General features: G+C 42.2%; 1 protein-coding gene and 1 long non-coding RNA gene across 2 annotated transcripts; one reads left to right on the forward strand and one right to left on the reverse strand.

The window, feature by feature from the left end:
* On the forward strand, nucleotides 3,764-6,073 carry LOC8078318 (basic leucine zipper 19). The gene is made up of 4 exons (XM_002451815.2): nucleotides 3,764-4,518; nucleotides 5,110-5,200; nucleotides 5,318-5,444; nucleotides 5,596-6,073. Exons 1-4 carry the CDS (start codon nucleotides 4,118-4,120, stop codon nucleotides 5,754-5,756), a joined length of 780 nt encoding a protein of 259 aa, XP_002451860.1. The 5' UTR covers nucleotides 3,764-4,117; the 3' UTR covers nucleotides 5,757-6,073.
* Nucleotides 10,141-11,998, reverse strand: LOC8078319. Its single transcript, XR_002452675.1, has 3 exons — nucleotides 11,525-11,998; nucleotides 10,648-10,893; nucleotides 10,141-10,566 (listed from the first exon to the last, which is right to left on the reverse strand). It is a non-coding gene; the product is annotated as an uncharacterized LOC8078319 (long non-coding RNA).

Consider the following 12,115-nt stretch of genomic DNA (forward strand, 5'->3'; position numbering starts at 1 on the left):
GATGCAGAAGAAGTTGAGCGCGGGTCTGCCATTTTGGCATGCAGACACCTGCAGAACCAATAGGAAAAATTCAAAATGTTGAGCCCGGGTGTGCCAACGCAACTGAATCGTGTTTGGTTGCTTTTTAATTTAATAATGTCCCAAGCATTGCAATACACAGAAGGTATAATGTCATGCCACAGTTGATTACAGAATGGCCGGAGCCGGTCCCAGTCAGATTTTAAGGGTCCACAGGAGCGGCTAGCTGATTTTGGGCCTGATGGCTTGTGCGGATGTGTTTAGGAGGACTCCTCGCTTATTTGGAGGAGCCTGATTTATGTCTCCTTCAAAACAAAGATCCTCCTTATTCTATTTAAAAACGGCTCCTCCTACTAATAAATTGTTTGGGCAAATTTAAACATATGTACACTGCTCAAGGATTCATTGGCTCGGGGGGTGCTGCAGCGTGGGCAACACCTGCTCTAGCTTGGCCTGGCCCTAGCATTGTTTTATATAGTAATCATGCTTTTGGTTTTTTTTTTCTAAGTCAACATTTAATTTATTAACTTTGATCAGACGCACCAATATCTACGACATCAAATAATCAGAATATATGTTTTGAGTAAGCATTTACCTGGTATGTTTTAATATGTTAATTTATTTTCCTGCAAACTCAATTAAAAGTAGAGAAGTTGACTTCAAGAGAAAGACTAAAACGACCTACTATATACGTTTCGCAGCAGGCGGAGCAACCTTACAATTTTTTGTTGGTGTCATATCAAGGGGCATAAAAAAAGAGAGATGAATGAATGGAAAGAAAAACCTGTCGCCCATAACAAATAAAATAAAATAAAGGAGACAGGAGGTAGCAGCGCATAAAGAAGAGATGGAAGTGTGGTCCATGCCTTAGTTCACCCCTAACCCACAGCATATAATCCGCAAGCTAAGGCACTGAACACTGATGGGTGATTTAACGTCACCGTGCATGTGCTGCTGGCTGTCAAAAAGGAACAACATCGCTCGCTCACGAGTACCCCTGCTGGTGCATCATCGTCTCTCTACCTTTCTACTACTTGTTGGGTTGGGAAAACGCAGCAAGGAAGGAAGGAACCCTGCATGCAGCTAGCTAGCGACAGCCGTAGGACAGCCTCCATAGATCGACGCGCATTGGCGCACACAGCATGCAATGGCGACCTGATCGTGATCGAGCACACACGGCGGCGGAACTGGCTGGTGGTAGAAAGGAAATTGTTTTTATATGGTTACACACAAAGACAGACACAGTGCGATGCAAGGAAGGCACCAGCAGCATATATATATATATATATATATATATATATTCCTTTCTACCACCAGCTAGTTTCTTTTTAATTACTCCCGGTACTCTTGTTTATATATCTCTAGATTTAAGACGTATATGGTCCGATGAAGTATATATAGATGAAGTATATGATCATACTTATAGACAACCTGATGTATACACACACGTTAGGTTTGGAGGCTGCTTGGATTGGAGGAGGTTGGAGCAAGAGCAATGGAATGGATTGGGTGGAGCATGCAAAGCGGACGCCGGCCGGTGCATGTGAGGCGCATGTGGAAGCGATCGGCCCCTGTTCGTGGGAATGTCCTACGCCCAGCGGGCACATGGCCATGGGGATCGGGGGGGCAACGCATTATTTGAGCCTGCCCTTCCCTGCCCCTGCGCCACTTGTTGCTTACGACGCCTGGCTCTTGCTTAGGTTAGGGTCGTTCCCCCGGCCCTCTCTTCTCTATCTAACCATCACTAGTAGCAGTGATTTCTCATCAACTGGTAGTATGAACTACACTACACTACAGTAAGTAAAGAATTGCTATATATATATATATATATGAGAAATTGAGCATTTGCATTTGCTTACGAGGCCAGTTGGTAAAATTTCTGCGCTCCAATTGGAGACCATGCATTGCACGGCAAAATTGAAGACGGTGGACTTTGGTGTGGACTCAGAATAGTCTAATACTCCTACTAGTTTAATTTTCAGTTTTCACAAGCAGAGCAGGGAACCAAACTAGATGCATCTTTTGAGCCACGTTGGGATCAGACTGCGGCTGCGCCCTCCTTCCTTCCCTCATGTCATGTGCCGCCCCGCCCCGCCCCGGCTACAAATATAATCCTCCTGGTAACAGACAGCGCATGACAGAAGAGAAGAATATTTATAAAGCATCCATCCATCATGCCTGCCGTTTCATTTCAGTCACACATATATATATTAATCTTAGGTCTTGTTTAGTTCCCAAAAATTTTCAAAATTCCCCATCACATCGACTCTTGCGGCACATGCATGGTGCATTAAATATACATGAAAACAAAAACTAATCGTGAGACGAATCTTTTAAGCCTAGTTACTCTATGATTGGACAATGTTTGTAAAATAAAAATGAAAGTGCTACAGTATCGAAATCCAAAAAATTTTGCGAACTAAACAAGGCCTTACTCTGTCTATCTAATAATCCATCTAATGATTCATTCCCCAGTAGTAACTGTTAGCATAACTACACCATGGATGGATTGCATTGCATGCATGCATCCAGGTCTTTTGGCATTGTCCTTGGACAGCAACGTTTCATCCTTATCTCCATTCATGCTAGCTAGCTAGAAGAATCTGGATCTGGAATGTAAATCGATGCCGAATTTGAACACTGCTCGTAGCACGGCAGAGCAACGAGCAAGTGACCACACCGTGTCTGTCTCTGGTAGTAGTCAGCTGGTCCAGGCGTCCACCACGTGGTTGAGCTGCTCTCCAGTCTGTAGCTGCCTAGCTGAGTGAGTGAGAATCGAGCTGCTCAGTCTGAAACCCAGAACCAGAAGCCAGTAGTCCCTTCCCTTCAGCTTCAGCAGCTCCATCTCCATGATTAACCAGTGGGCGAAAAAGGAAAAACATTTACAAGTACCACTAGTACTATATGTACTAGTACCGGTCCTCCATGTCCATCTATCTATTCTAGTACTACATTTCTACACTCATCAGTCATCAGCATGTGTAGTGATATGTAGTAGGCCTAATGCCATGCATCTTCCTCCTCCACAGCCAACTCTCACTTAGCTGTTGCTAGCTGTCTACTTCCCCCCCATCATGTGACCTCCCTCCACCCCCCACGCTCTTTGCTCATCCTCCTACTTGCCACCCTTTTTTCTTCCCGTAATAAATAAAACAAATAAATGGACCCCCTAACTAACTTTGCCCAGCAGCTAGCTAATTACTGTGCCTTTGGATAACTAATCACAAGGACAAGGCTACATGCATCATCTCAATCATAGCACAAAGCTCTCTGTACAAAAAAATCACCAACAACTCACATAGTATAGCGAGCATCATACCATCAACATCTACGTACACATCTTGCTTCTTAAGGGAGTGTTTGGGACTGCTCTGCTCCATGTTTTTCAGCTCCGCTCTATGTTTTTTAGCCAAACGGTTTCAGCTCCACGCACTCAATTCGAGAAAAAAGGGTGGAGTTGTGAGAGCACTTAAATAGGTACTCCACAAACTCCAGTTTTTTGTGGAGCTGCTCCACGGTGGAGTTTGTGGAGCAGTCCCAAACACCCCTAAGTATCAAAACAAAGCTAGCTAGTACAAAGGGTAGCTAGGAGTAATTCTTCTTGATCGACTACTAGGCAAGAAGTTGAAATCATTGCCCTAGGTATAGTAGACTCCTCCTAACCACCTAACCTACCATATCTCTTGGATCTTGATATGCATAGCCCTAAACACATGCATGATGCTGCAAGAAATGGCCTCTAAAGGTCACCACCTTAGTCATAGCTCCTCATGCAAGCAGTCTCTCTCAGGCACTAATGCCATGCAAATGCAGTGTGTGATGTGCCCCACCAGGCCATCCCCATCACCCCATGCATGTGCACTCACACACACACACACACACACACACACACCATATATCTCTCCACCTACACTCTGCCTGCTGGCTGCTTGCAACCAATAACCATATACATACACACTATCAGTATACATCCTCAAAGTCTCAAACACAGCTAGCAAAGCACACTAGTCCTAGTCCAGCACTCTAGCCTCTAGCACGAGCAGCGGCGGTACAAGGCGTGTCCGGCGGTGCCAAGAAGATAAGCTCCAGAACAGAAGCGATGGCGCAGTTGCCGCCGAGGGCGCCGAGCGCCTTGCCGCAGGACCACTGGTCGGCAGCGGGGGCGGAGTTCCTGGGCTTCGCCGCGGCGAGGCGGGGCGCGCACCGCCGCTCGGCGAGCGACTCGGCCGCGTTCCTCGAGGTCGTGCCTATGGACGACGTCATCGGCGGCGGCGGCAGCGGCAGCGCCGGCGACGACTTCGACCGCCTCGACGACGAGCAGCTCATGTCCATGTTCTCTGACGTCGACGCGCCGGCCGTCTCCGACGGCGCCGGGGAGAGGGCCGGGGACGCGGCGCAGCTCATGGACGTCGGGGACGCGGAGGACGGAATGGCCGCCTCGTCGCCGGCCGGTGCGCGGGCGGCTGCGGACGGCGTCGCTGACCCCAAAAGGGTCAAGAGGTTCGTTGCAACTTGCAACTGTGCTAGTACATTTTAACTTTTTATAAGTAAGCAATTAAGTAGTCACATCTTCTTTCATCCACCGATCTACCATGGTAGAAACAGTAGGGTTTTTTTAAAAAAAATTCAAGGTTAATTTGTGGCTGTGGTCTCAGGACTCACTAACTCAGGAGGAGTGCCTTTAATTTGTCATCTTGCCATTCATTTCTTAGATTAACATTTTCAATTTTCAAATTAGAATGACCTCTGCATTATTGCATAGTTACTATGGACCCCAGTACTTAATAGTTAAGTCAACTTTCAAGCATCCCATTCCCCCAGAGAGAGAGAGAGAGCTAAGAAAGGGGGCGGGTTAGTTCTCACCAGATGTTGAGAATCGAGGTGAATGAGAAGAGAAGAACAAGAACTTCAAATTTTTGGCTCTTAAAATTTGCATTTATTTACCTACATATTGCACATTTATTCATGAAGCCCACAACATTATACTGTTCATATAACTTTTACAGCCATATAGTAGATCATAGATGAGTAGCAATCGTTCTGCAAAACACAGACAAGTGTAGCAATAATTTTTCTCTGTTTTCTTTTCAGGATATTGGCAAACAGGCAGTCAGCTCAGAGGTCACGAGTCAGGAAGCTGCAGTACATCTCGGAGCTTGAACGGAGTGTCACTAGCCTCCAGGTGACTGCTTCTGCTTCGTTCTCTCTCAGATCAGACTCACCTCATAGATGAACAGCACTTGAGCCATTCTGAGATCCATTTTTCTGATCTTCTCTCGCTGCTGGTCGATAACTACAGATGGAGGTGTCAGCGCTGTCCCCTCGCGTGGCCTTCCTGGATCACCAGCGGTCACTGCTCACCGTTGGCAACAGCCATCTCAAGCAAAGAATCGCGGCGCTCGCCCAAGACAAGATCTTCAAAGACGGTATGTATATATGCTATCAGATCATTCTGTTCACTGTTCAGTTTAGCAGGCACGTACAGTAATGAATGATTAGGTTAGGTATCGATTAAATTTTGAACTGATCGCAAGCTATGCTATGCATGCAAAATGTAATTAACGACGTACAACGCAGCTCATCAAGAGGCGCTGAAGAAGGAGATCGAGCGGCTACGCCAAGTGTACCAGCAGCAGCAGATCAAGGTGGCCACCACCGGCGGCGCCGACATCGCCGCGGCCGCCTCCATGCAGGCCAGGCAAGAGCTGCTCGCCTGCGAAGGCGCCGCCATTCGATAGCGGAGGCGTTCATGGGCAGAACCAGCGCCCAATTTCCCCGTTTCTGGGGGGCAATTCATCGTGCGTGGAAATACATACACACGTACGGGCCTGTTAGTAGCTTAATTTTTGTGCAGTCTCTGATCAATACACACGTTGGGCTCTTGTTTGCTGCTTCTTGATTAATTCGTATTATGTGATGTATTCTCCTCACCCTAGCAAAAAAAAGTCGTGCAGGGGATGGGGGGTTGTTGTGAATGAATGTATTTGGTAATTTTTTGGACGGGCTTACAATTTGTGTTAGTAATGATTTTTTCCAAAGGTGATTGGTTGCTTCAGCCTTCAGGTGTTCAAGTCATTTTTTGTAGAACTGCAAATGTCATGCTTTTACTGTAAAAGGATAAGGCTCACTGAAAACTCTCCATCTGAAAACCCGGTGGGAAAAAATGGTTCTTAGAGAAAAGAGTACATTATATTTGTTAATTGCATTGCATATATTTGTCTCATTAAAAAACTTATGTGAGAAACCTTCAAGTCAAAACTCAAATAGAAAAAAAAGACTACAACATTTAATCTTTTTGGTCATTCATTCTTCGGGATATTCTAATCTTCATGAATAGATATTGATCTTTATGGTCTATACATACACTTCAATGTTTTGGCATATATGATCTACTTGATCTTTGTAGAAAATATAATTTGGAAATCTACTAAGAAAGAATTATAAATATTTAAACTCTACTATAAGTTTGATACACTATCTAGAAAATATTGAATATTAACTTATTTACCCTCATAATCCTCTAAAAGAATTTATTACCCTGAAGGATAAAATTTATTTGTTTTGCACAATTAGTAAGTGGTCATTATGTATGAAGCATATTATTTCTCTTGTTTATACTCATATTAATATTATAATAATTCTAGAAGAATTATGAGCCAACTTTGAAAGATATAGTATTGTGGTGCTACATACCATTAATTAAGCATACATTAATGAAAATTATGGTTTGAATAATGATGTTCAAAGGATGGATTTATGAGAGGGAGCGATTTGATTGAATCTACCTTAAAAGTAATTAAAACCACTAAAATTACAAAGATCAAGTAGATCATATCAAATGTCTCCTAGAAATATTCCTAAAACGCAGCTGCTTGGGCCACAACCGAGTGGCTGGGCTGTACCGCTACAGCCGGCACAGCCCAAATAGCAGAAGCAAGCAGGCCCACTGATATTATGAACGAATTTTGGCGTCACAATACGATGAGGATGACAATTGTCCATGGAGAATTGGTGGAGTACTGCCTATGGAAAATCAGTGAGTACTCAGGTCCTTCCTAAAATATAAGGATTTTAGTTTTTTATAAGTCAAACGATTCTAATCTAAGGTTATAGTTTAACTTAGAACTATTGAATATTTATTTCAAGATATTTACCGTAGTTCACTTAGGACACTCATAATGCAAACTCTATCATAGAGTCTAAAGTTATTTATTATCTCGAACAATGTGGACGTAGAGTCTAAATAAGACTTGGAGTCTTATTTTTTTCTACCTCTTTCTTCAATAAATATGCTGCCACATCAGTAAAATATCATAAATAATATATAATTAATTGTCTTGGACTCTGTGATAGAGTCTTGCATTGTGAGTGCCCTTATGTCTCGCCCTTCCTAATTGTTTTTATTCTTGTAGTGTATGTGTATGTACGTACTCAAACATCGTAGGTTATCGTGTCGAGTTATGAGTGTAAAGCGGAGAACCAATTAGGAATGGAGAAAAACAAACTATGGGTTTTCGAGACGCATGATGGCAATTACTCAATTAGCAACTAGTAGTACTAGTATAAGCTTCAGAAGTCGATAAACGAGTGGATAACGAACAAGTTTTCTAATCAGTGGATAGCGAACATATTTTCTAGTCTCCACCATTTTCTGAGAAGGTTAAACAACGGTTTGTAGGTTGGAGACCCCTGTTTGCTTGGTTAAAAAGCCAAGGCTAGAATTACTATTCACCGCGAATGGTACTTTCAGCCAAGCGAACAGGTTGTCATGCTAATGACAAGGTGTCTGTAGTTTCTAATATCGTCAACATAAGATATAAATAGAAGACTGAGTAAAAAGACTAGAAATACTCTAGAAGATTTGATGCTTCAGCTCTAATTTTCCAATCCTTTTTATCATTTTCCACTAGCACCTTGACTATTGTAGAAAATATGTGAACTTAAGTCTTAAGAGGTTGATAATGAGAACTCCAACATGTATCACTAGGTGTTTAAATACTTTGCTCTTGATTTAACCTTATCACAGTTTGAAATTGCCCACACCACTCATTTCTCTAAGGTTAATATCTCCAATCATTTCCTTTCTCTTACATGATCCACCAACAACATTTAGTGTCATAGAAACCTTAGGCCTTGTTTAGTTTCACCCAAAAACCAAAACTTTTTCAAGATTCCCTATCACATCGAATCTTTCGGCACATGCATGAAGCATTAAATATAAATAAAAATTAATTGCATAATTTAACTATAAAATCGCGAATCGAATCTTTTGATCTTAGTTAGTCTATGATTGGATAATATTTGCCACAAACAAACGAAAGTGCTACAGTAGCGAAATCTAAAATCTTTTCGCGTCTAAACAAGGCCTTAGTAAAAATATCATAACCCTTTATGCTTTCGTACAATAGCCACAAGGACTAATTGGAGTCGGTGAGAAAAACAAGGAACATGACAAGCTGAAAACTATTGATAGCAAGCCCATTGAAGTCGTCTCTCATATTGCTAGCACCTCAGTATATCCTTGGCCTCTAACTGGTCGGTTTGTATAGGGCGTACACGAGGGGTCAGCTAAAATCGTCCTATGCTGTTTTGTTTTTTTTTTTCTTCTTCAGGATTTCAAATTATTCCAAATTCAATCCTATCTTCTTTTCGCTGCCAACAGAATTAATGCTTGTTGCCTTCTTGGATGTTGATGCTCGGAGCAACGATGTTACGTAACCCTCTGTTTTTAGCTATAGGAGTACATACATATTACAAACATGCTCTCATCTCGATTTGGATTGTTATTTTAATTCCGACCGCCGCGTGGGCTTTGATTAAGGAGAGGGATGGTGGCGTGGCGTCGAGCGTCCCACGGGCCACGCGTTGGGTTCTCTGTAAACAAACGTGGCCCATTGTGATGGGCATACAGAGGACTCTGTTGCCGTCGCGTTAGCAAGTGGGCGAGTGTCAACGAGACACGAGACTGGGTTCGCTGGCAGTGGCAGCGACGTGCCACATGCGGATACAGCCAGCCTCCTTCTCCGGCCGTTATACGTGGTCACCTGTCCAGAGAAATCCACAAGGCCTCGTTTTGATTTTTTTTTTTGTGATTTTGACGCTATAGCATTTTCGTTTTTATTTAACAAACATTGTCCAGAGTAACTAGATTTAAAAGATTTATCTTGTGATTTACAGGTAAACTGTGAAATTAGTTATCTTTTTTATCTATATTTAATGTTTCATACATATGCCGCAAGATTGTTTTGTGTTTTTGGGTGCAGCTAAACAAGGCCTGGTTACGCTTGACACGTACACGTGCCAGCTCCCGAGAATCTGCCTGACTTGCACGAAGCTCTACCACCGTCACTCCTTGCCGCTTTTGGCCCGCCTCTGCCTCCTCCTTTCCTCGTGTTGCGCTGGCTGGCGGCATGGCAGTTGACCCATCCCATAGCCCTCCGCCAACCTGAAATAAGAGCTTAGGTCTTGTTTAGTTACCAAAAATTTTGCAAAATTTTTCAGATTCTCCGCCACATCGAAACTTTAGACGTATGCATGGAATATTAAATATAGATGAAAATAAAAACTAATTGCACAGTTTGGTTGGAATTGACGAGACGAATCTTTTAAACCTAGTTAGTCTCTAATTGAACAATATTTGTCAAATACAAACGAAAGTGCTAATATTCCTATTTTGTAAAAAATTTTGGAAGTAAACAAGGCCTTAGTTGTTATTCCACCAGAAGACGATATTGTATCATATAATAACATGGAGCACGTATTATGCGACAGGCCTCGGAAAGCGTAGATTTTCTAAAGTTATGTGATTTTTAAATACTTTTAAATTTATAATAATCATAATTTCTATTTATTATTAGATGCTATCGAGAATTCGCAGTAGGTTAAGGGCAGTCCTAATGGGTGGGTCGCAGTAGGTTAAGGGCAGTCCTAATGGGTGGGTGGTTTCTTGACGCTATTTTCAAAAAAGAAAGAAAATAATTAATGTTAATAGAAACCATCTCTCCCAATCAATAGTTTCTATGACTTTGTCCATACAAAGGATAACACTAAAGAAGTGCAGATCAGCCGTGGCAATCATCCATGTAGCATATATTATACAAGCTCCAGAACACACTTTCTGCATGCTAGTAAAAAATATATATATACTATTTCTGCAGTCCAGAACCATACATAACAATAACAATCCAAGAATAAAGATAATAGGTAGCATACATAGTTGATAACAAAATAACTAAAGTTAATGATAGATGGTACATATGCTTCAGCATGAATTCTTTATCTTTATGTTCAGAGGCATACATCTTTTCAGCCATTTCCATCAATTGGTCATCACTATAACCACTTTTGTATACACTATTGGTTCTTACCCAACAACCATGAAATTCACCCACTGGCTTCTTAATACGATCCCAATAGATTTTCAGCTGGTTTCTTGTTTCTCTTGCGGGAGATCTCTGTGCCTTTGTTGTATTCTTTAGTAACATTCGTCCAATATTGATCTGACTTCCTACCCGTTCCATCCTTTGAGTTCTTTATCTAAGCAGCAGCCTACATTGACAAAAAAAGTTCAAAGTTTACAACCAAGCAGATTTACAAAAACAACTAAAAAAACTATGAAAGGTTGCTTACCAATCTGATATTTTCATCTTTGGAGTAGTTCAATCACCTCTCAGTCCTACCATCTTCAACGGGTTCATCCTCATCAACATCGATTGTTTCTTTGTCTTGTGCATTGCTTTCATCTAGTGGGATTCCCCTAGAAATTGGAGTACTTGGCGAATTTCTAGCTGTGCTTCTCTATTGCCAACTAAATGGAAATTTTCTAAACTACTGTTTAGCTGGATCAAATTGGTAAAACCACTTGGTGTGTAAATCCTAAAAAAATAAAATAAGATGTCAGCATGCCTTATCAATAGCAAAAAAAATGGTGACAACAATATACAGTTAACACATCCTGAACTGATAGAGTTCCATACAATTTTACATGCATAGAAAATGGCAAATCTCTTAGATATGGCAGATGGTATTCACTGATAAATTTACAAGCAGCAATTAGTGATTTTTATGATCAGTCAAAATTTCAGTATAAATACAATCTGAACATGTAAAATAAAATTTCAGTATCACTACTCAGTTTCCCTAGCCAAAAGAAGTATAAATCCATTACTAATAATGCAGTCATATCTTATTCAGGATACTTATTACCGTAAATTTATTATCCAAACAAGAAAAGCTCAAGAAACTGAATCTATTATCCACTATTTTTTATAAATAGACAACAGAACTCACCATGACACCAATCAGGCTAGATTCAGCATGAAGCCAGGATCCAGTTGCTTTTGGATCAATGGCTGCGCTACTAGTTATCACTAGTTATCACGCATGGTTGAATAGATATACTTAGCAAAAGAAGCTGATCTTAGGTTCAATAAAAAAAAACCATAGCTAAACTCAGTTTTGCAGTCCAGAACAAGCGAACTGATGAGCTGATGAACGCAGAACATACCCTTCATTGGAGCCTGTCGGAGAACTTGTCCACCAAGCAGGAAATCCGGTGGCTCGAAGACTTGGAAGCGCGGCCGAACTAGATCCATCGGTAGGGGCGACGCGAGTGCCATCGACCGAAGTAGATCAGGCAGCGACGGCGGCCGAAGCACCCCTACCTCACTCTGCCTTGCTTGCCTGGAACTTGAGGACGGCGGCCGGGGTGGATTCATGTCGATTTGAGATGGATTGGGTTCGGAGAATGTTGGGTCTTGGAATTTGGTGCTTGGACGGGAGGAGGACGCCGGCGAGCGCGCGGGGGAAAAGAGGGAGCGCGGGAGAAGCCGAGGCCGCGTGCACGAGCGAGATTGCGGGAGAAGCGGGCCGGCGGCGGCGCACTCGATCCGCATCAATGCCGATGGAAACCATTTCTTTCTCCCCCGTGGCGTCTCCGTCGTTTCTTGAAGCCTCGTTCGAGCGTCGACGTCGTTTCGTGAGGGAGAAACGATTTTTTCATTTTCCACGTTTTTCTTTATTAATTCTGTTTCTACATCAGCAAAATAATAAACTATCAAAGTAATTAATAAAGATAAAAACTATTATTAATATTCTA

This window comes from Sorghum bicolor, chromosome 4 (assembly GCF_000003195.3).
Source record: "Sorghum bicolor cultivar BTx623 chromosome 4, Sorghum_bicolor_NCBIv3, whole genome shotgun sequence".
NCBI classification, from domain to species: domain Eukaryota; kingdom Viridiplantae; phylum Streptophyta; class Magnoliopsida; order Poales; family Poaceae; genus Sorghum; species Sorghum bicolor.

What these genes read in the sequence shown, in the direction of transcription:
- LOC8078318 (XM_002451815.2), top strand. Translation starts at nt 4,118, where the DNA reads ATGGCGCAGTTGCCGCCGAGGGCGCCGAGCGCCTTGCCGCAGGACCAC. An exon ending in GACCCCAAAAGGGTCAAGAG is followed by an intron (nt 4,519 to 5,109) that starts GTTCGTTGCAAC and finishes TTTTCTTTTCAG; the next exon opens with GATATTGGCAAACAGGCAGT. An exon ending in GGAGTGTCACTAGCCTCCAG is followed by an intron (nt 5,201 to 5,317) that starts GTGACTGCTTCT and finishes CGATAACTACAG; the next exon opens with ATGGAGGTGTCAGCGCTGTC.